Here is a 25255-nt window from a genome sequence, read left to right on the forward strand (position 1 = left end):
TAAAAAGTTACTTCAAATCTTTTAATTATGTTGACCCAATATATGTATCTTATAATGGATGAATAAGACTTTTATCAGTCCACTATTTCAAAATCTTTAAAATTCACCATTGGAGAACACTATTTTTTTAGGCAAAAATGCAATCAAACATATAAGGATTTATTTTTTGCTTCTTCTTCCTATTCTTATTTACTCTTCACATTACATGTAGTAACTACGAAAATCAAGATATCTAGATAGTATCTGGTATCTGATCCTTTAACTTAAGATAGTTGAAGATTTTAACTTGCTTTAACTAACTTTTTTTTTTTTTTTTTTTTTAGCTAACTTAAAGAACTTTGGATTCTCTCTGTTTATAGATTCAGGTTCTTGTGAGTATAACAAACCTACATTATTAGATTAGCTGAAATTCTCCTTGACAAGTCCCTGAGGAGATTAGATAAAATAAGATGCAACATATAGGAGACTGAATTTGTAAGTAGAATACAACTCTGATATCTAAATAATTTAGGTTGTATGTTAACTGTTAGCAAGGAAGAACATGTTTTTATGGAATTACTCATTTATTATAAGTGGAGGAATTATCTCTCACAAAACTGAGGTATGGAGAGCTGTTATGTATGTTACCCTATGTATATGTAAGCTTATTTGGAAATATTTCATGAATTAACTGGAAATGGATATTACTAGCTGCTCAAAGAAAGGATAAGAGATTTTATATTAACCAAATACATTTATATGCTTACAAGACCACAAATAAAATAGCAAAATGTGGATGGTATTCTTCCCTTAAAAATTCACCTTAATCTCATTTTATTTCAATGCATATAAAAATAAACTCCATGGTATTAAAGTTATTGATTTGAAGCATAAATGAAAGTTTTATGCTAGTTACTAATCTTAGATTGAACTTTAATCTTTATGTTTCCAATAGTAGTCAATGACCTTGTTCAAGGCCAGAATATATTATCATCATTTAAACTTTATGTTTTTATATTTCAGTATTAAATATTTCAAATGTGCAGAAAAATAAAAACAAAATAACAAAAATATTTAGAATAACTATCCTCTTTTGAAAGATCATGTTGTTTGATTTTTGGGGGGGGTGGGCGGGGACAGTGTACTGGGGATTGAACTAAGGGACACTTGACTACTGAGCCACATCCCCAGCCCTATTTTGTATTGTTTAATTTAGAGATAGGGTCTCACTGAATAGCTTAGTGCCCCACTGTTGCTGAGACTGACTTTAAACCCAATCCTCCTGACTCAACCTTTTGAGATGCTAGGATTACAGGTGTGCCCCACTGCGCCCAGTTTGTTTGATTTGTTTTTCTCTCTCTTTTTGAGTGGTGTTAGGGGGATTGAACCCAACACCAGTCTCACATGCTGGACAAACTACTACTGAGCTACACTTCCAGACTTCCTTTATTTAAAGAAATGTTAGAAATTAACTGTCTCTCCACATTCTTATCCCTTCTCTGATCTTTTCCTTTCTTTTCAGAAGTAACTACCTTCCAAAAATTAGTATGTTTCTCCTATATATTTTGAACATCTTTTACAACGTATTTATTTATGGATCCAGAAAATTACTTTTTCTACAAAAATTGTGTTTTAAATGCCAGGGATAGTGTAGTACACTTGCAATCCCTGATACTTAGAAGGCTGAGGCAGAAGGATTGAAAGTTTGAGGCTACTTTTGGCAAATTAGTGAGAACCTGTCTCAAAAAAATAAAGTCTGTGGAAGTAGCTCAGTGGTAGAGTGCCTCTAGCTTCAATCCTTAGTACAAGTATCTTAAAAAAAGAAATAAAATAAAAGAAAAGAATTTGTTTTATTCCATGTTGATTCATGGAAATTAACTATTCATCAGTAGAGGAAATGAAAACCAGTTTATTCTTAAAATGAATAACACTGAGAGTTAATGTGAATAAAATATATCTAAATGTAGTTACATACTATGCTTGTAGCTCAGTGGTAAAGCATTTGCCTAGCCCATCTGAGGAAATGGGTTCAGTCCTTAGCACCACCTAAAAGTAAATACATAAAATAAAGGTATTATGTCCATCTATAACTAAAAATATATATATTTTTAAGTTTTAACCAATTTAAAGAGCTCAAAAGTTATAGGATATTTTATTTTACTTATATCATTCATTGCCAAATTAAAAAATATTTGCTGAGAATTGATCCATTCCTGGTACCATTCTAGCAGCTCAAGATACTGCAGTGAACAAGAAGAAACAGAGTTTTGGCTAGTTTGTCATCTGGAGAATGGATCAGTTAGGCCAGCCTGTGGTTGCCATCAGGGGAAAGAAAGAAGCATCATAGCCAATAATGGTCAGGGTAGAATTATGAAGTTTCAATTGGTATCTATAGCCTGTCTTTTGTCTCAAGGGGATAAAAACTTTCCATGAATGGCTGCATTCAACAACTAGGAATTTTTGGGAGTTGACTTTTTTTGGAAAAGGTTATTCTAAGGCTTTATAATACCTGTGACTGTGATTGGTTAGGCATACAGAATAGCTATTAAATGCCTTGATATTTTGTCCATTGTTGGGTGACCTTTGAGACAAAAGGTATACATTCAGATTGCAGATAATCTAGAAAAGCTAAAAACATGACATAGTTTGACTTCAGGGACCACAATGAAGTCAGATCAGAGTTAGATGGTTAGCTCTGAACAGTTATATCATAACCTGAGAAAGTGTCAACAGTGGTCAGACATTGATGGTAGTATTGAGAGTGGGTCAAATGTGCAATACAGTCAAATTTTCAGAAATAGGCAGAGACAATGCCTGTTCCAGTGTAGTGATTTGTTGAAAGACAAACAATCCCAATTTTATTTAGTAGCAGCACCAAATTTGGCTTGAAGTGGTGGGAACTGAACCATAAATATATTTATTTAACTTGTACTCAGGCCATGCTGGTGGATATGTTAACATGTGTGATACAGGCTGGAGAATATGGGCTAATCATCAGCTTCATACAGGTCAGTCTCAATAGTCTTTTTTTTTTCTTTTTTTGTGGTGCTGGGGATTGAACACAGGGCCTTGTGCAAATGAGGCAAGCACTCTGAACTATATCCCTAGCCCCAAGTCAGTGTCATTAGAAAATGTATCCTTACAAAGCAGTCTACGTGACTGATTTTAATTTTCCCATTAACATTCATAATTTCTTTTTAGTTTAGTGCCCCTAAACAGGGTTGTCTTTAGTAAGCCTATAGCCTTCCAAGTGGTATACCCTATATCCAGCCATCATTAAAGACCAAGAGCCAATCAAAACATAGCATCCATGGTATTTAGAAGTATTGTGTGTGGCAAGGATAATAGCTTTCAACACAGCTTACTGTGGTGATGGGTCCTTACCAGAAGCAACTGCCTTCCTTTTTCCATTTGTTGGAGAGTAAGCAACAACTAGGACACCCTTTTTTTGGAGCTTGTTTCAATTCTACCTCTTATTGTTTAGCCTTGTTAACAGGTACAACAAAGGGATCCATTGCCCACCTACTCCCATCTACCACTTGGGCAGGAACATTAATTCCTGAATTCCAGTGAATCTTTTCATTTCATTGAATGCAAACTGTGAAACTCTTTGTCCTTCCTCTTTTAAAAAGCTGAGTTTCTATCACCACTCTACCCGCTTGCCAAACTCACAAGCTAAAATTTCAGTCCGTTATTATCTTCTGAGTCAGACACAAAAGACTCGTGGCATGCAAGCACCATGATCTTCAACATATCTGCACTGGTTCCCCTAGTCCACAGTCTCATGGGAGCAATGTGATGAATGATTCGCACACTGTGGGGTTTTGTTGTGGTTGAGGAACACTGATTTGGGGGAATCTACCACATTTATAGCAAGCAGTAAAACAGTCCATACTTACTTAAGACTACTTTATCTTTCAAGGTTGCTTCCTACAAACTCAACCCTGAAAAATAGCCTGGGTAAAGGTTAGTCTGGTTTTGTAGTCCTGACCACAGGATGAATGTCAACATGAGAGACTCATGACAATTTTTCTAGGCAATAATACTTCTTAATATCAGTTTCATTTTCTACTATTTCTGAAAAAAATTAACCTAATTTAAAATATGTGTAATTAATTTTCATTTAAGTATGCTTTAATATTTACTTCAGTACTCCTCATGGTTGGATCCAGGTAAGGAGAATAATAATTTATTATGCCCAGTTACTCCCTGGAACCCTGCGTTCAGGTGAATATATATATTTATTTTTCATTGACATGCTGTGAATGTGTACTTTCAGGGCTATGGAGGAGGAAACTGACCAGAGAAGTTAAACAATTTTTCTGCTTAACTTGTAGTTGGCCAAGGGGGCTTTCTAACACAGATTTCGTTATACAATCTTTTGACCACATTACACTGCCACTTTATCAATGTCCACAACACTTTAAATGATACCATGAAGATTTAAGACATTTTTAAACACGTAATAAATTATGTGATATTACTAAGAACTTCAGACATATTACATTATAAAAACAAGACCAAAAGTAGAGGCTACTTTAATCCATATGATAGATTATAAATTAAACAAATGTTGATGTCTCTGTGGGACTCTTTCTTGGTTAGCTTTACTTTTTTCTTATTTTTTTTTTCATCAGGTTAAATTTATTCATTCTAAAGGATGGACCTTTGTGGGTTCTCAACTTCTGGAGTGCAACTATATGTCTTTTTTTTTTTTTTTGCTTGTCACCTTTTCTATACACATGCAACCCTCTTCTTCAGCATGAAGAAACTCTGGGAGCAATGGAAGAGTCACTCTTTGATGTTACTCAGGAAAAATGCATAAGTAATCCAGGAACCTTATAATGTAGGCTCAACTATCTACACTGCAGAATGAAGTTTTCTTAGGCTTTTTCCGCTTGTCTTCATACACTTGGCCTGCTTGGGTGTGCACAGCCATGCAGTGATGATAGAAAAATGAGAATGAGCAAAAGCCATGGTGGAAAATCTTGTGGTCTCATGGAGTTAATGTTCTGAAGGAGACATCCAGGTAGACAAAAATCAAGAGCTCTTTTCTACAGTTTTTCTATCACTCTGATTCATGTTCATGAACTTTATGTAAATTATATGTGTGTATGTAGTTTATGTGTGTGTGTAAATGCTGAATGTTAGCTAGTATTTTATGCATGTATTTAGTTAAGTGCATAAAATAAACCTTAATATGTTATAAAATATTTTATATTTTAATGTTTTAGATCTTTTTCTTAATAATTGAAAGAAGATTAAAATGTCTATTCCCTATTCCATTCTAGTATTTTTTTTTCTATTGATCACATGTACTTTTCTCTGAAATTCATGTACCCATGGATTCTACTCAAGCTTCAGAATACTTAAACAGATAGGTCTTGTACTTAATTTCACTAAGTGCAACTCAAAATGCACCTGAGTCTTCTGTTTTCATTTGAGTTGTTCTTTATTTAACCCTCAAAGGTAGATAGATGGATGATCAGTTTCACAAAGAAGTTGTTTAGTATTACTTACTAGTTGCTTTGACTATCACTTTTGGTATTACTATTATATATTGAAGCTCCAAATATTTTTCCTTGAAAGAAAGTAAATGAAAATTTTTTTGGGGGGAATGATCTTAAGACAAAAGGTAAACATTCTAGCTTTCTTAGTCTTTCTTATCTTGTGATGTTCAATATCATGTTAAATAAGAATTTAAGAATATGGTATAAGACCCTCAATAGCAACTAGTCAAAGGATTTAATATCTTGGAATAAATATTAACTTCATCCTTGAAGTAGTCAATTTATTTGATGAATGTTGTTCCATTACATGATCAGTCTCAATGTAATCATATTAATTTACCTGTATTTTGGCATTTGTGATAATTTGACCAGGAGTGAACTGAAGTTTACTCCCTTTATCTATGGTAAAATAATAACATAAACATTGTGGGGGAGTATGTTCAAAGTACTTAAGAAGACTAACACTTTATTGAGCAGCTTCTCCTGATTTGCAAGTACAATAATTATTTTTTGGAGCAGGCCCTACTGCATTTCAACAGAAGGCACCTTAGAGTAGTAGTGCCTACTATTCTTTTTTTTTTTTTTTTTTTTTTTTTTAAACTAGGATCTAAACCAGGGGCACTTTTCCACTGAGATACATTCCCAGACTTTAAATTTTTTGTTTTGAGGCAGGCTCTCACTAAATTGCTGAGGGTCTTGCCAAGTTGCTTAGGCTGGTCTTGAATATGTGATCTTTCTGCCTCAGCCTCCTGAGTTGCTGCGATTTCAGGCATGTGCCACCACTCCTGGCTACTATTTCTTACAATATTCTGAAACTGATATTTCTCTTCACATAAATATTTTTTAAATCGAGGTAAAACTGACAAAAAGAAAAATGTGTAGATCTTAAACTGGCAATTAAATGATGAGAAACTCTCTTTGTGCCCCTTGCACTCAGTCCCCACCTCACAGTAACCACTACTTTGATGTTTATTAATGCAGATTAATTTTGTGTGTTCTTGAACTGCATATGTATGGACTCATACATTATGTTCTCTTTTGTTTCTGACTTCTTTCACTTACCATAGTTTTTGTATGCATTTTAATGAATGATTTTAATAATTATTATCATAATTGGTGCCAAATTGCTTACATTCTTCTGCTTCTGGTCATATATAATTTCCTAATTCTAAAATTTTACCCTATGCATACACATTTCTAATTTTCTGAAATTTAAAAACAAAAGTTCAGGGCCACATGGCTCCCATTCTTGGTTCTTCCCATTCATGGTGACTTTCTCTTCTATTCCCATATTTTATAAAATGCATTATTAAATACAGGTAGAAAACTGAAGTCTCAAAGGCTGATGTATATGTCCCCATACTGTTGTCAGAACCTTTAAAATGGATTGTGTAGAGGACATATTGTTTAGGACATGTAAACCATTTTTCTAAGTTCTTCCTTTAGAATTAAATTCAAAGGACAAATAGCATCACTGGCCAGAGTTTTCAAGGGCAATGTTGTAGAATGTATTATTCATGTATTGTCTGTAGAAGTCTGAAGTAGAACATGTGTTTTGATTTAGTAAAGAATTTTTCTTTAGCATGTTTTAAAAGTAGGACTTTGTGCACGCCAAGTGCATAACTAGAATATTAATCGTGGAGGACAGGAAAGTGAAGAAGCCTGTTTTACACCTTTTAAATCATACTTGAAAATCTAGTAGATGAATTAGCAAGTACCAGAAAGTAACACCTCTCCATGCTGTTTCAACAGACCATTATGGACACAGAAGTTGTAGGGAGGACGTGTTCTCTATGTTTTCATACTAGAGCTGGACTGGCCACATGTGGGAGCAGGTTACAATGACAACGAACAGGGTAGTTGTGTGTTCAACAGAAATTCAGCCAAGGTCACTGGATTTTAAAGTCTTAATGATTAGATGTATCAAGAAGATAATCTTGATTAGGCAGAGTATTAGCTTCATGGAATGAATTCTGAATCTAGGTTTAAAAAATGGAGAGAAGTGGCTGAGAAAACAGCAAAGAAACTCCAAATATAACTCAAAAATATTTATAATGGATTTAATTAGGGGACATTGCTTTAATAAGGCTATTTGGACAGCTGGTGTAGTTGATAGAGAAGCAAACTCCTAATCTTAAGGTTGGGGTCTTATCCTCTGGAGATAACAGCTGGGGCCTTTTGTACCTGGACGCAAGCCTATCAGTCCTGAGTTTGCTGGACACACTGGCAGCTTCTAAAGTTCTCTTCAGTTTGAGGAGAGCTTTTTATAAATTTATTTGGTGGGAGGCATTTGTGATTTTGGGGAAGTTTTTTTCCAAACGAAAACCCTTTTCTAAAAACAAGCAGCACATTCTTACAGTAAAAAAAAAATCAGAAAAATATTAAAAATACATGTTGTCAAGTCTTTCTCTCATTCACCTCTTTACCCACTCCCACCCCTGCCCCATTTTGGTAACTTACTGCATTGGCTTCTTTATATATCCTTCCAGGGTTTCTTTATGGAAATATAAGAACATTTCTTTTTTCTTTTTTGTATTTTATACCCTACTCCATTATTGCTTTTTTGAATCTATCAAAGTGTTATGAAAGTTTTCCATATCAGTACATAGAGGCTTTGATTTGTTTTATTTATTATTATTATCATTATTTTTTAACTGTTGAAGTGCATTCCATTGTGTGGCTTACCGCAACTTAACTTTTAAACACACCTTTATAGACAGGCACCTTCTCTATACTTAATTTAAAAAAATACTACACATATAATCTTTTGCATAAAAACAGGCTTGCATTTTCAAGCAGGGCTCTTATTTATAAAAAGTAAAAAGCCATCTTATATGGAATACTTATGGAATAAATGCTTGAAGGAGGTAATTCTCTTTCTGTAACAATAGCTTTTAGGGAAGTCTCTCTGCGTTCACCACTAGTGGGAGCTTTGGGATGGACATCCACGACAGCATGGCTTTTTCCATGAGTAGAGCATGCACTTAGAGCTTCAACAAAGCAGGGACATACCAAATGGTCTTTTGGGAAAGAATATATTACTAAGGAAATAAAAATGCATACTGTAGTAGAAAACTCAGATTTCTTTAATCATTGTGTTATGAAGTGGAGCTGAATAACTCATGAAAGAGTATAAATCTTCATCTTTTGAGTGATTTAAAAAGACTATAAAATTAATCAAGACTATAAAAATCTTGATTGAGCCCACAGCAACTTGTGAGTTAGTGACAACCCACAATTGTCATAGAAAGTGAGTACTTAAAGAAAGTAAATAACCTGACAAATGTTACCTTGCTTGTGAGGGTTAAAGTTGGTCTGATTCTCAATTAGGATCTCGGAAATACTGCACCTTTGTTACAGTGTCATCCTACAGGTTAAATATGATAATGTGGGTCAAATTCACCAAAGAAAAAGCACTTAGTGTATGCTAATGTCTTGCCCTCACTCACACCAGCTTCAGCTTGTTTTCTCAGGCTGCCCTCTACCATCATGACCTCCCAGGTGCTGGTTCTCTTTGTGGAGGGTGGACAGATCAAGGGAATTGAAAAGGACTCTGCATTGCTGGCTTTGGAGTGTCTTGAGAAAGTGCTCTCCTACCTAATTTCTATTCAGCCTGGAATTGCCTCACTAGTAGTACATATTCCCTCCCTTTCAACCTGGCTCTAGTCCTGAGCAACTAGATTCCAAGCATGATCATCATTTCCATCTGGTCGAGAGCAGGGATGAGTATAACAGGGCTGGAAGTTCTTCAAGTTGGAGGTAATCAAGACTGGGATGTGATGAAACTAAAGATCTGGTAATCAAGGCTGCCACTGGAACCAGAGATTATTATAGGATAATAAACCACGAATATTTCCCCACATATTTTTCTAACTCTACCTTTCAGGCAAAAGTTCCCAAAGAGAGATGCTGTGCCTGGGAGAAGAAAGCTTAAAGAGTAGTCTCATTTTCAGTGATGGAGATATTTGTCTCAGAAAACAGGGAAGTTGGAATTCAAGGGCAATACACAGTAAGGAATTGAACTTGGCTTTTTTCTTGCTTAGAAGTCAGTCTCTAAGGATAACATGCAGGAAAGATGCCACAGCAACAGGTGCAAGAAAAATGAAAATTCAGATGCTCTGTCCTGAATAGCTTTCTTTTGTCAATTTCAATTACTCTTCTTAATCCAGATACCCAAAAAAATGACTGAAATAAAAGAATCCAATTCAATTTGGGCTTTGGGGGACACATGACACAATTCTCAAGCCATTGATTGGGAAGGTCCAGATTTTTTTTTTATTCTTCTTCCTAGATCTCCCAGTGTACCTGGGTACCACCTGTCCTTTTCAAAAACCCTCTTTTGGCTCTTGACCTTGCTAGCTTCTCAAATCAGCTCTCATATTTTACTTACCAAAGTTTGTGATAGATTAGTCCATAGGAATAGTCTGAAATTCAATACCTGCTAGACAAACACTCGTGATCTCTCTTGCCTCCTATACCATTTTATTGAAATGGTTCTCTCAGCTGTTACTCAAGAGTCAGCCACGTCCTTTCCTCCATCTTCCTTGTGACCTCAACAAAGCCCTCAACATTGCTGAATGTTTCTTTTTTCTTTTTTTTTGAAACCTCTTCTGCCTTGGCAGCACTTTGGTGTTCCTTCTGTGTTACTGCTCATTCTTGAGTTCTTCATCGTTTTTGTTTGTTTTTTTTTTTCTTTTCTATTCTGCAGTTCTTTTCTCTTTTAAGATATTTTTTTTTTGTCTCCCTTTCCCCTTCTCCTTGACAAGCTCACTCACTTATAGGTGTGGCATTCGGTAATACCTCCCTGTTAATGATATCCCAGCCTCCATATTCAGCGTTAACTGATAGCCTAAGTCTGTCTATATTTACATTCTCATGGATATAAGTCAAATTCAACATGCTGAAAACTGAATTAGTTACCTTCCTCATGAAGTGGTGATTCCACTGTTTGCAATTTGAATATTACTGGCATCCTAATCATTTCTTACAACTGTAAACTTTAACAATTACTTATGTATCATCACTCCTACCATTACATTTGATAAATTTTTGACAATTCTGTCTCTACGTAAAGTCTTTCAACTGATTTCTTAAACTCCAGATATTAAGATATTCACAATTATATAATCAGACCCCTAAACAACTCTTGCAATCTGGTCTCTTACTGTTCCCTTTGACATGGTTTTATCTTATTTAAATACAATGGTCCCCAATTCCTGCATATTTGTCTCTCACTTTCTCATCCCTGCCTTTTATTTACTATTTCTTCTTCACAGAAAGCCCTTATCCAGGGCTGGAATCATAATTGTGGAGCCCTTGTTGAATATGTCAGGGTCTTGTTGGAAAGTAGGAAAAGGTACCTTCTGTTAAAGATATTAAAATACAAAACTTTTTATCTTTTCTTTTTATCTCCTCTGCTAGTGCACATGCTCCATTATCCCACTGGAATTTACCTATAAAACATCAGCTCATGATAAAAAAATGAGTATGTCAGGATAGAGGGCTGGGGATGTAACTCAGTGGTAGAGTACCTGTCTAGCACGTGTGAGGCTCTGGGTTCAATCCCCAGTACTTGGGGGTAGGAGGGTGGGACACACACACATGAATTTAAGGATGGTGAGAGCAGAACACTAAACACAGGACAGGCCCATGTGACAACCACAGGGGTCACATGAACACAAAGTCATCCTTCCTGGCCTGTATAATCTTGCTCACCCTTCAAAAACAAGTGAAAGGCTGCTTCGGCTGGATAGATGAGGAGGTGTCCACACTCTGAGCCTCTGTTCTACCTCACACTAACGGCTGGCAAAGTGCTTCTTCCCTCATAGCACTTTGTTGACTTTTCTGAGAACACTTTCTATGTCCCATTAGTTAATAAGTTTCCTAAAAGCAAGAACTACATCTTCATTCATCCTGGAATTTACCATGAACTACATATAATTATTGCTTAATAAATGTTTGCCAAAAATGTATAAAGAGAACAAAGCAAAAACCACTGTTATTTTGAAACCACATGCAACATTCCCTGAGCTAAGTTCCTTGTTTTTCAGAGCAGGAATCACTGCTAATGCAAAAGTCCAACTTCTCCAGTTGGCTAGCAGTACCTTCTTGTTTTTCTTTTCAGTTTCCAAATTCACTTAATTTATCTTAATATTGTTCTTTTAAAAGGACATTCCTTTTAGGAATTATAATTAAATTTTGGCAATGGGCATATTTTGTAGTTTTTAAACATGTATGAATTCACTCAAATATTTAGATATGAGTCTGTGTTTTCAACTTTTTTTTTTTTTTTGGTCACTAACCTATTCTGATGAAAAAATAAATCTTCTGGAAATATTTTCTACATATTTTAGTTAATTATCTCATGGTAACTTCTTTCCTAATGATCTTTGGAAAATTCTATGCATTTAGAAGGTTATCAGAGATCTTCATGGAAAACTGTTTTGAAAAAGAGATTGAACCACTCAATAAGAAACTTAAGCTTCCTACACTGGTGAAATACCACATTACCCTAAGAACTGTAATCCTGTTCACATCCCCCTCACACAGACACACGTATCCATCTTTTCATAAATTTTGAGTTGAAAACTGAGAAAGCTCATTTATGCTTGGGGAATATGCTGCTCTTTTTAAAAAATACACAATAAAGTGGAATAAATTTAAACAGCAAAACATTAATTAAAAAAAATGCACCACAGACACTGCATCACTAAGAAAGCCAGTAACTTTACTGAATTGTCTGCAAAATACAAATTATACCTTATTTCCAGCAGGAGAAACTTTTGAAAATTTCCCACTTTAATTCACTACAGACAGCTGAATTAAGTCCCTTGAGATACACAGATGTGGTTTAACTTAGTTATAACATCTTGTCATCTAGTGGCGACAAAGTCCAGCTTATGCCGCTGTGAGCCTCTATTTGAATATTTGTTGCAAATGCTTGTATGCCCTCATTTACAAGCTATTTTTAATTACTGTAATTTAATGGAAACAAGTCCCCAGAAAAAGAAAAAGAAGAAAAATGATACAGCAAACCATCTGAAGCAATCCAAGTCCTATGCCTACAGTGACCCAGGTCTATTTGCTCTAAGAGTACACCGATGCTGCTTGCAAACCACAACAGAATCCATTACTTAGCTGACCTCTCTGAATAAAACTGAGGTATGAATCAATCTGAGGTATGAACAGGGAAGGCGAAATGCAATACCCGATTATGAAAATAACCAAAATGGACAAATTTAATGTAGAAGATATGTGGCTTGGATTGCTCCACATCTTTGGTTAAAACATATTAAGAAAAGCCTGTAATTACATCTGTAGTCTGAAGCATTCTAACAGACACCAGAATTCCAGCAATCTTCAAAAGATCTGTAGTGGCAGGAAATTAACGCCATACAAGGGACGACATCACAGCAGATGGCACAAACGAGAACAGATGAAGTATGCCATGCTTAGGCAACAGCCTTTATTGAGGGTTCAAGTGGCTTCTTCTTTAAATTTTTTTTTTTTTTTAAAGAAAGAAATACAAAGCATTTACTCTCCAAAAAAACAAACCAAAAGGGGTAAAGGGGCAAAAATGCTATCTCTAAATTAAAAGATAGGTATGTAAGAAAATAAATATGTAGAAGTGTGAGAGGGCAGACATTCTTTTCAAAAGTGTATTGGGATTTTTTAAAAAATGCTCATTTTAGTTAACCTTTAAATGATCTAAGGATGACAGGTATTTTCATATTCATCATTACAAAATGTTAAATTCCATCTCTGGGAAAAATAAGCCATTTTACTAAAAAGCAGTTTTTAAAAAGATTGAAATGAACAGCCTCCACACACCAATGCATACAATATACAGGTTGTGCAGCTTGTGAATACTGCATTGCTGTTTCCAATTTTTAAGCTCAATATTACCAAAAAAAATCTTTTAAGATAGGATTAGGTATAACAATACTTGAAGCTGTGTAAAATGCCACTTAATGGTCTTTTGCTTGCACTTGCAATGAAGAATGTTGTCTAAAATGTTGCTCTAGGACAGGTAATGTAAAGTAATACTTTCTCAGGGCGCTGCCCTAACTCCTGGATACAAAGGATTTACTGTGATAAAAACCATACTAACTTTGCAAATACAATAAATGGTAAATTACAGAAAAGGCATAAGGGTAAATATAGACAGTGATTGTTTACAGAAAGTGATGCTCACAATCAAAAATTGTGCTTCTTCTCATTAAATCATCTTTAAAAAATTTTCAGATTATCCCTTCGCTATCTTGCTACCACTTTATATGAATTCAATAGTGGGAACAAGAGATGACTGGCATCCATTTTTGAGTGATTCTGTTCTTTTCATGTTCTTATAAAACTATTGTCAGAACTTCTATAAATAGCCAAGGCTTCTGCTAGTACTTTAGCTTACTTTATCTTCAGCGTTAGAAATTCACGTTTTCTTTGTTGCTGAGGCAAATTGCAGGTAAAAAAATTAATATGGCTATTTCTTCATATTTTCATATAATGACCCCTCCCCACCCACTTGTAAGATTCTACTGATATTGATAGATGAAGTGTTTTGAAATGACAAAGAACATTTGTGATGTTTGCATATTTAGTACACATCAAGTTATAAGGGTAAGTTATAAGGATGGGATCAAGTCTATGGTGAGGAAAATGATTTTCTTACTCTTTCCCCTGTATGTTTGTGTATGTCCGTGTGCATACATGAGTATGTATATTTTCAGGGTTGATTTTGTTTTTTTCCCTATGTTCCATGGATACCTCTAGTAGTGGGATATTATGAAATGATTGATTTTTTTTTTGTTTTTAGTATACAAAACATTAGTACAAGGCAGGCTAGCATCCTATTTGGATACAACCAAAGGTGCATTGTGGTCTAATTATGGACTGCAGATCAAGTTAAGAAAAATATAGCCTCGTTAATAAGGTCTCTTGGCTTCTGCCACCCAGCGGCAGCCTTTTACAATCAGAAACACATAACAACTATGCAAGTAAGAGAAAAAAAAATAGGTAAGAAATGTCCTACACATGATATAGCAGTGCTGATATTACTGTCTATATCTTCTTTGCTGTGTATGTCAATGTAAATGATTGGAGATGAATCGACAGATCTTCACATTCCAAGAGAAGGTAATCATTCCTGGACTGAAATATCTTTTAAACAATATATATTGACTTTTTTATGGCACTCACTTTTTGAAGGGTCTGAAATTAATCCCTTATAGACGAATATTAGACAAGAGTTATATTTTCTTGAAAATTAAAAAAAAGGGACATAGGATCTTTAATGGGATTTCTTGAAATGGCTATTAAATCTCTTTATTGAAGAAAAAATAGATGACATACATGCTTTATGCAGAAGTGACATTTGGGGGTCCTGACACACCGGGATTGTTCAACAGTCCTATATTGCTGACAAGATTGTTAAGGGTCAGTTAAAATAATTAAAAATGGGTGACAAAGCAACTATCCCTTTACCTGCTTCCCTCTTGTCTAGCACCCAGGCTTTCACATTTTTCTTCTGTGGGAATTTATAACTCATTCACCAAGTAAACTCCATTTCACTTGTTTCTGGGGCTGTATTTGCAGGACATGTGCCCCAACACAGCTTCTCTATTCTGGGCATATTTCTAAGACACACATCAAATTCTAGGCTGAAAACCAACCATATACTTTAGGATATGGGCAAGTTAGGATATGCACTTACTGAATTCCAAGATGCATGGTGAAATGGTGAGATCAGAAAGGGGCCCTGCATTTGATAAAAATGCAAAAAACAAAAACAGCATGAAAGAAACTAATTAGTATATACAATGGATGTCAGTTGACCCAATAGATTGTTAATGTATTAAAAACAATTTAGAGTGTTGCAATGTGATATGTTCTAACCCCACAGGTTATCCTTTTGACAGCTGACCTTGAACTTATAAAATGTATGCAGAGTAAAAGAAATCAGAAAGAAAATAGTTACTCAAATGTGCAACTGCACAAATATACCCCCCTCCCGCTATTAAGATAACAAAACTTCTGCTATTACCATAATATTATATATATTAGAAAGCTATACACAAGCATGTTAATTTCACAGATTTTTTAAAAGATTCTTAATATTTTATATAATTAGAAATACACATTTCAAAAACAAAACTTCTACAAAGAGAAAACAGTTATCTTGGTTAGCAAAGCATGGAGTTCCTCATGGCTTAGGGTAGTGCTTTCTATACAAAAAGTCCTTTTTGGTTTTTTACAGGACTGTTTAAAATATCAGCGAAGCTATCAAGGGGAAAAAAACACATTTTGGCTTAAGTAAACTACAAAAAGCCACAAATGCTTTGCAAACTCTGTCTTACCTTTTATATGAAAATAAGCAAAATGTAATGTACATATTTTTATATTTTTATTTAATAAGAGATGCAGACCCAGATTTATTTATTTATTTAATTAAATACGTTAGCTCTCAAACTCCACTTTTTTTAAAAAATAGGTATGGTCCTCTTTTAATGGTCTTTGATCCTTTTTAATGAGTGCCATACGCCAATGATACACCTGCAGGTTTGTGAGCGTGCTCGGGATGTTAGGTGACCAGACATGTTCCTAATATTTGCCAGTGGCCACCCATTGCCGGGTCCGTCCAAACTTCTATACATTTTTCTATATGTTGCATAACAGCTGCTCTCTTTTTCAGTAAAGATCTGCCGCTTTTGGCAAATGTTTCCTTGTCTATTTACATGTAAATAACGTTGAACCTGCAACATGACACTATCTATTGTAACATACATTTTGCAAAGGAGCACAACAGTGAAAAGAAATTAGCCTTAAAATCTATTTTGTACAAGTGTTCTGTTGTACAACTCAAGTGCTAAGCTTATCTCAGCATTTCTGTTTATCTTTATACTGTATCACTGAGGCAATTTAAAAGTACTTTTACAAAACAGAGTACCTGACTTTTTTTTTTTCCACACACGGCACATATAATGCATATCGACCCCCCTTCCCCATTAAGGTATAGCACACACACACACTGCAAGAAAAAAAAAAACTATTAAGTAATAATGTGATCATGTTGCCCATCCTTCAGAGAGTCGCATGCGCTTGACTGAGGGACTTTCCCTTTCGTCCGGCGAAGGTCTGGTGAGTCCAATGGGGGAGTGGAATTCATTCCGGTGATCCTCTCGGTCGCTCCCGTCGTAGGAACTGCTACAGCTGCTCAAGCTGTCAACAGGAGATCTCCCCGCCTCGTGGCGCGTGTGTTGTGGGTATCTCGAAGGGGTGGTGGTACGGTCTCTAGGAGGAGAAACAGGTTCTGACTTGATGTTGAGGCTTTGAGTAGAAGGCAGGGAGAGATTTGAACTCTGAGATAAATGAGTGCTAGTGCAAGCTCTGTAGGAGGAAAGGAAACCCAGTTACAGATGGAGGAGGCCTGGAGGCCCCAGGAACTCACAATTACATAACACATCAGCTTAAAGTCTCCCTTAGACACCAGAGCATGCCCAGAGTGAGGAGTGCGGTGAAGCACTTAGGGCATCACTGCCTGACAGTGACGCAGGATGTCTTTGTCGATTCACAGTACTAGCTGGGCCAGGCTTCATGAGTCACTTCTCTAGTTTCTGACAGTCTCCCTAAACTTAGAGGTTACTGTTTCAGAAGGGCTTAAGAACATGATGGAAAAAACATTCTGTGTCCATGGGATTTCTCCCTCCACTAATTCCAAATTTTAATTTCCTAAGGCTTTAGAGACCCTGTTTATCTTTGCGTGAGACTTTCTTGATTTACTAAAGTCTGTGTTTGAAAATTATTGTGAAAACCTTGTGATCAATATAAACATTTCCTTCCAACAAATGAGCACTTATTAAATGGAGTTACACAATCTTCAGCCAAAGTCAAGAGAGTTCAGATTTCAGGTGATAGAACCCATTAAATGCTACACAATACCCATAACTCAGGACAAGCCTCAAAGTAGGGAAAGAGGAAGGAGGAAGGAGACTAAAAATTATCGGCAGAAATTTCAAATATTGGCTTAAAAATGAACTTTCTATTGCACTAAAATTGATAAATAATTAGACATTCTTCATCCTTTCAGTTACATGGGATGATAATACCATTTTCCACAATGCCCTCAACTTGACTACTGACAGTCGCTCTCTGATGGCATACTTAGGTTACTGTTCCTTTTATTTATGATTGGCCTTAATTGATGAATCTGGTGTTGCTTAAGGAAAGATTGTTGCAAAGAAGGATGTAATGTGATTTTACTGTGTTTATGATACTTAATCCTCATTTATTCCCAGAGAGTATAATTTTCCCTTCTCCCAAAATACGAGAGAATTTAAATACTTAGAATTCTAGAGAGAAAAGCATTAAGCCCTTCAGTGTAGATTAGCAATCACAATGAGTTTGATCAGGATAAACTGTGGTTACATCGCCAGCATCAATTCTGAGATGCGTTTATTGTTCTTACATTCTGATTGCACTGACTTCCATGGCCAGAGTCAGCATTACTTGACCGTATTGTCAAAGAGTACAGTAATCTCTTTTACTGAGGAAGAGTCACAGTACAGAATTATCTATACAGACACACCCATTTTAAACAAAGGAAAGCAAGCCTACCTAGTAATGTATGTAATTATGCTGCTTTCCAGTGGAGAGAATTGGATGGCATTAACAGTGTCATTACGAGCACTGAGAGAATGGGTATATATTTCAGAGAAAACAGTGGAGTGACTTGGGGCTCGCTTTTGGGAGATGCCATATAGGCTCAAGATACATAAAGAAATAAAACTAGTCAGAAACGAGTTTATCTTTGAGTGATGTTTTATACGAAAGCACCACCTACTGGCAAAGAATTACTTTCCTTCTCTTATTAATAGATGAGCTAATGTAGAGAATAATTTGGAGAATTATTTGCTTCTTTAATAAGCCTTTCTTTCTCTGATTTTCTGATCTTGTCAAATCAAAGCAATCTTAGCCCTCATATCAAGATTCTACTTTATTTGTACTTAGAGCTATTTATTTCTAGTTTATTATTTTATAGTCTATATTAGTTTACTAATTTTCTCTGAATTTTAATTAAATAATCTGAATTAAGAAGACATTAAGATGGGGGAGGAAATGAACACTTGTATTTCAAAAAGATTTATAATGGTGGACTATTTTTTCTTGGTTTAAAGTTACTTAATGATTCATTTTGATGTTAGAGAAAAATCATCCATTGACTTTTGGAAGAAACAATTTTCCTGGTTCTGGGTAAGAAAGACTATTTTGCTAAAATTTAATTAAGTGATTCTACTGTGGATCACATAACTGTTTAATAATGAAAGTCAATTAAGATCCTGAAAATAATGCTGCATATCAAAATACTTTTGTTTGCCCTTTGACATTTATATTGTGTCTTCCCAGGCAAGGTTAAAAATTTAAAATTTTGGTGAGTTGGACCAGTGTTAAGAAGTTAATTTAGATAATATAGTAAAAAATTTATATATAACATAATAATAATGACAGTTTTTGGAAGCTGCATTCTCTACTTATTCGATTTGTCTCCTAAAGCCAACTGGTGTGTATAGTTGAGCTGCATCTCTCTTCCATAAAAGATGGAACAGTTATTGATGATCTTTTCCCATAAACAGAACAATCTGTTTATCTTTTGGTGGCATTTCACTTGACACTGAAAGTATACACAAGCTGAGTAGTTTTAGGGACTAACTCTACAGTCATGAAAGGTAATGGCTATCTCAAACTAAGTTTCATTATACTGTATTAAAGAGACAAAACAGAATGCCTAGTCTCTGTTATTAAAGAAGTATTTTCTTGAAAAGAAAAGGCAGCATTAAAATCACTTAATTGTCTATGTGATACATTCAGATGTAAATGTGTAGGCCTACTTGTTCTTGAGAACAAAATATAAACACGGATAATTGTTAAATATTTCATATGTGTGGCTGGGGGCTGAAGAGGTTGGTGAGGAGAGAGAGATCAGACACTTAAGTTGCCTGTGTACCTTCACAGTTGCCTGTGAACATTTCTACCTAGTATGGATGGATGCCTTTGAATTGGAGAACACCTACCCTTCCCCTACATTGTTCAGAAATCAAATGAGTGATAGTTTTATTTAAATTTTATACTCTTACCCCCTGGAATTTAGACAATCATAGTATAATTAACCTAACCTTTGAAGAGTTGTCTCTACTCAAAGTTATCGCCCTCAGTATGTACTGAACACCAACATCAATGAAGTCAATATGTGGAAACGGTTCCAGGAAACAGGTTGCCCTCCCCCACATACTTTTAAGCATTTTTTCCTCACAATACCTTTGTTCTATTTATTTATTTTTATTTGGTGCTGAGGGTCAAACCTAGGGCCTCACATGTGCTAGGCAAGCGCTTTACCATTGAGCTACAGCCCCAGCCCCTAGGCTGCCTGTTTTTTGAGGTGGTAGTTGAGAACAAAAAACTTGAGGGTCATTTTCTCAAATATGGCAAGCATCTCTGACAGATATGTCTTATCCTATGTAAAATAAAATTTTGATGCTTATGTAACTTTGTAATAGAAAATCAGATACTAGATAGTTTTTTACAAATATATCTTTGAAGTCACAAGCTTAAGAACAAAGAGCTCTTTTCCACTGATAAACTATAAAGAGCTCTACTATACTTTGGGAGTTTTGAGAAAGAACTATTGTGCTCATCTTGGGTTGCTAGGAATATCTACTTTGGTAGAGGTAAAAATCTTTTTCATTCTTTTCTTGGAACACCCTATTTACCCAAAAGAATGAGGCCCAAACACAAGTTTAAGAGACTACTTGGACTGAAAACACATCAACTCCTCATTGATTTATACTGTAAAGAATTAAGGCAGATCATGTAATTTATTTACAAAAATATTGCAACTTGCAGTTTTATAAAAACTAGTGTAGTCTGGCATGGTGGTGCATACTTGTAAACCCTGTAACTCTGGAGGCTGTGGTAGGAGAATTGCAAGTTCAAGGTCAGCCTCAGCAATTTAGGCCCTATAAGCAACTTAGCAAGACCCTGTCTCAAAATAAAAAAAAAAAAAAATTAAAAAGGGCGGTGGAATTAGCTTAGTAGTAGAGTACACCTGGGTTAAATCCCCAGCAACAAAAATAAAAATAAATAAAAAATAGCTTAACACTTAATTGTGTGAGTAAGGGATAGTCCTTGAAGGAACTCACTTTCAAAAAGCTACCATGCAGGTTTGTGGGAGAGAGAGAAGTGTGAGAAAGTGTGTCTGCATGAGAGAGAAGGGCCAGCAAGGGAAGGAATGTAAGGGTCATTCTACTGATGTGAGGTATAAAGGAAATGAAATTAAAACTCCTAGACTAAAATCAGGGTCAAATTATGCACAATGCAGATCAGTGTTGAAAGAAAACTTGAACTGAATACATTCTTCTACTAGAATCAACGATGAATTAGATTCTCCTCATGTAATAGAAGAGAGCTTTAAAATTGTAGTATAGTTAAAATATGTGAATAAATATCTGTTCGTAAGTTAAAAGGTATAATATCAGATGTTATTAAAAAACAAGAGAAAGGCACATCAGATAATATTAAATGGTTTTTGACATTGGCCATTTCTAGGGAAATCTAGCACCATAATGGATAAGTTTTGTGAAAATGAGAAATAAACATTTCCCCTTAGTATTGACAATAAGCTTGCACACTGGACTCAATGCTAAGCCATGGAACTACAATGCCACTTGTATAGTTTAATTAATTTATTTTTTGGTACTGGGGTTGAACCCAGGAGTGAACTACCACTGAGCTATATCTCCAACCCTTTTAATTTTTTTTAAAAATTTGATATAGGGTCTTGCTATGTTGCCCAGGCTGTCCTCAGACTTGCAATCCTCATTTCTCAGCCTCCTGTTTAGTTAAGATTACAGATATGTACAGCTGGGCCTGATACCCATACACATTGTAAAACTGCCTGGATGGTATTTTGTACTTAGTGATAATTACCTGAAAAAGTTACTGCAATTAATGTCTATTCAGATAGTATTTGAGAGAAAATTTAGATGTCTTACAAAGAGAAACTCTGTTGCTGATCATATTTAATACAGCTTCATCTTTAATGATATTTCTAGATAGTAGAGTAGCACTTTATTATTTACATGGAAGGCTAGATTTTCAATGACAGTGATTAGTGAGATGGATATAAGCATATGGTGACTGGGTGAAGACTCCATCATTGGATCACTATCTGTGTAACATCAGCACTACATGAAAGCTAATGGGGGGGGGTGAGCAAGGTAAGAGAAGTGAAGTTGTATAATATAAATTAGTGACTTTTATTCTAATTAATGGTTTATTCTCACTTCCATAACTAGTTAACTATAGGTAACTATAACCAAATGGCTCAGAAGAAAAGCAAAAGTGAGCTAGGCATGTAGAAAGTTTTTACAATATAAAAATTCAACTTTAATTATTTTATATCCTTCCTCCTACCATTTCCTTTTGAAGATTCACTGCCATTTTAGAGTTAGATTTTAAGTCTGTTGCTCAGTTGATATTTTAGTCTTGAAATCTTTTGTTTTATAATAAGTACCGTGAATTGTGACTTTAGGGCTTTTTTAAGGTTTGAATGCTTCCATAGGTAAATGACAAGTCATTTCTATGATAAAGACATATCTCAATATTACCACAAGGGGGCAGAAAGACACATCTTTGACCAGAAAAGACCAGAAATTTTTTTATACCCTCATTTCTAATTAGTATTGTATGTTTTTAGTATCTATACATACTTTTTAAATAAAATATCTATAAATACACACGTGTTCTATGAGTACAAATATATGAAACCTATATGTTAACTGAATAGTTGATCCTATGAACGTTAGGTTCACATTAGCATAAACTATGTGGTTTATGTTCAATGAGAAAGAATTGCAAATGTCTCAAAGACTCAAAGAACTCAACTATATATGCCTTCCAACTTCCCTCAATATCTGTATGGAAACTCAACTAAATAAAAATTCCATCACTGATATAAGTGGAAACAGATATAGCCTAAAACAATAAGGACATGATTTATCTCATTACAGAGCTCCCCGTCTTCTTAAAGCATAAGGGATATAATATTTACGCTCCTTGAGAGTTATTAGTCTGAAAATTACTTTTATATTTCTACAAAGTAGAATTTTACACTCTCTAATGGGACATGAAAACATACATTTAAAGATCGCATTTGTCATTTAAACACAGATTCTAGAGTTATATTATGAAAGAAATGATATTGCTTACCCCAACTGACTGAGGGCGGATGGTGGCATGTTATGTAGGTGTTGCTGTTGCCAGCCAGTTACTGAACCAAGATGAAGAGCACTGGCAGTGTTAAACCCAGACAGAGATGACAGATCTGCACTACTCAGAGAATACTCTAGAGAGATAGATAGATAGAGAGAGAGAGAAAATTTAATTTGAAAATTAGCAGATGGTAAATAAAATTAAAGATTTTCAATTTCTAAATATTCTTGACTTTGATCAAATTTTTTGATCTGAGAGAGGGAGACAAAACATCAAGGATAATTGTCACTTAACAAGAATATATTTTTCACCAAAAATAAGTATTCCATGAAAGCCTTGAAATAGTGTAGTCTGAAATTCCAGTTCACTACACTACAACTGGTTTAACAGCAATTACATATTTTAGTGATCTAGAATTTTTTTAAACAATCCTGAGAAAATGAGCTTTTTATTACATCAAATAAATAACAGCTCAATTTCCTTGACTGTTCTTCTATTTGGAATTCAGGTTGGGCAAATAAAACTTTCAGTCATTTAAGAAAAAAAAATGTGGATGTTCATTTTGTCTTAGTAAACACAAGTAATGGCACAGTGCTCTGGGTACCACACGTGCTAGACAGAACTTTGTAGTAGGGTAAAGATAATAACTTTTTTGTCTTTCTTTTTAATAAAAATATTTAATGTAATATTTAAACATGGCAAAGCTACTCACCGGTACCATATGTTGTTGAAATGGCTGATGGATATCCTCCCATTCCTTGTCCTGGTAAAGTAGGAGTTGCTACGGAAACCACTGGGGTAGCCAATGACTGAGCAGACTGGGAGTTATTTATCCTTTGATTCTTTTAAAGTAAAAAAAAAAAAATATTACCAATGGAAAAATTTTAAAAGTTAAAAATATTAGATTTCAGTATTAGTTTTGCACATAAAAAGATAACTTGATACAAAGCTCATGAAATTAATCATTTAACATGTGTCTCTATGAACTCTGCCAACCCTATCATTTACAATCCTTCAAGAGACCAGCTGTTGCCATAGTAACCCATTACATCAGTATCTCCTAGGCAACTGAACTAGTAACAAGTACCATAGCTTTATTATGGGTAAAAACAGACTATGTTGAGAACTGATGAAATATGTATACTGTACTTCCATTGTTTCAGTTTTTATTCAAATGCAAATTAAAAAAATTAAAATCAACCATGGTAGGTTTTATGTTCAGCTCTATGTACAACAGAGACAAGACAGGTAAAGGTTCATGTTATATTCTGACCAGCAGGTGGTGCTCTGACCACTTTCTTCAGATTGTTCTAAACTTCCCTCAAACTAGGTGGTAAAGCAGCCAATGCCTATATTTAACTCCTTATAGCAAGGAGATTAAAGATATTCATAAACTTAAGGCACTTAAATTTTTTGAAAAAGAGTATTTTAATTTTAGTTTTAAATAACAAAAGAAATACTTTGTATGTTGGAATTTTTAAGTCTTAATATACTGAAAATATGGCCTCCAGTTACAGAGGTTGAAACAGAAAAAAATAATAATAACTAGACATTCTTTTCACCTATGAATGGTACTATAAATTAGTGGCACTTTACTGTAATCGATGTGAACACATTATATTAAGCTTCAAAGTCTATTTTATTTTATATTTTAATTTTTTATTTGTTCTTTTTTAGATATATATGACAATAGAGTGTATTTTGACATAGTATACATACATGGAGTAAAACTTATTCTAATTAGGATTCATTCTTGTGGTTGTTTCTATTTTATCAGAGCTACCACCTTTACCTCAAAGCAGCTCTGGATATTTCTGAAGGGAAGTGTTCTCATCACTTACCAAAAGCAGGTCAACATCCTCAGACTGAGAGCATGGGAAAGGAGTTTTATTAATTAGTGTCTGTAAATATTTATAATTGGGCAAAATCTTTTCAACAAAAGGAAAAGCATCTTCTGATAGACACAACAGTTTAAACAGACTTAAAACCCAGACTCCAAAGATAACTCCTTACAAAGGCATTCTTTGTTTCCTTTAATGAGGTGTTTGTCTCAAATGTGAAGACAATCTATCTAGTTTTCAGTACAGGTCAGTGTCTCAATGTTCATTATATCGCCACCATGTTTCGAACAAAAAAGACTGCACTTTGAAACCCTACTTGCTGGAGGAGGAGGAAGCCACACCTGGCTGCCAGAGAGAGACCTGACAGGCCACTCATAGAGTCCCTGGGAAAGCATCCGTTTTAAGGGACCTGAAATAAATCTGCTGAGACAGAGAGCCTGCCATGCCTGGCCCACACTGCTTAGCTGTAGCCCCGTGGGAGGTTTTATTTATTAGACCTAGTCTTTTCCAAAGGGAACATTGAATATTATGTGATTTTTTTGGTTGATATTCAAAATTAATCAGCACTGTGCCATAATAAACTAATCGGCTCGCAGGACTGTTTTACCCTGAAGCTTTCCACCGAGAAGTGAGAGAGAGAGAGAGAGAGAGAGAGAGAGAGAGAGA

The 25255-nt window shown here is 35.0% G+C and overlaps 1 protein-coding gene across 12 annotated transcripts in view; it reads right to left on the minus strand.

Annotated features, from left to right (window-relative positions):
• Window positions 1-12925: 12925 nt before the first annotated feature.
• Window positions 12926-25255, minus strand: part of Mef2c (myocyte enhancer factor 2C) — a 164497-nt gene continuing 152167 nt past the window's right edge. For 9 of the 12 annotated variants that reach the window (XM_026408757.2, XM_026408761.2, XM_026408756.2 and 6 more), the window contains 3 exons: window positions 23461-23590; window positions 22746-22881; window positions 12926-16871 (listed from right to left, as the gene is read on the minus strand). In XM_026408757.2, the coding sequence (XP_026264542.1) occupies window positions 16550-16871; window positions 22746-22881; window positions 23461-23590 (588 nt within the window). In that variant the 3' untranslated portion in view covers window positions 12926-16549. The remainder of the gene's footprint in view (window positions 16872-22745; window positions 22882-23460; window positions 23591-25255) is intronic. The other 3 variants (XM_026408766.2, XM_026408769.2, XM_026408774.2) reach the window with 1 other exon arrangement.

Source organism: Urocitellus parryii, chromosome 1, assembly GCF_045843805.1.
Source record: "Urocitellus parryii isolate mUroPar1 chromosome 1, mUroPar1.hap1, whole genome shotgun sequence".
NCBI lineage: Eukaryota > Metazoa > Chordata > Mammalia > Rodentia > Sciuridae > Urocitellus > Urocitellus parryii.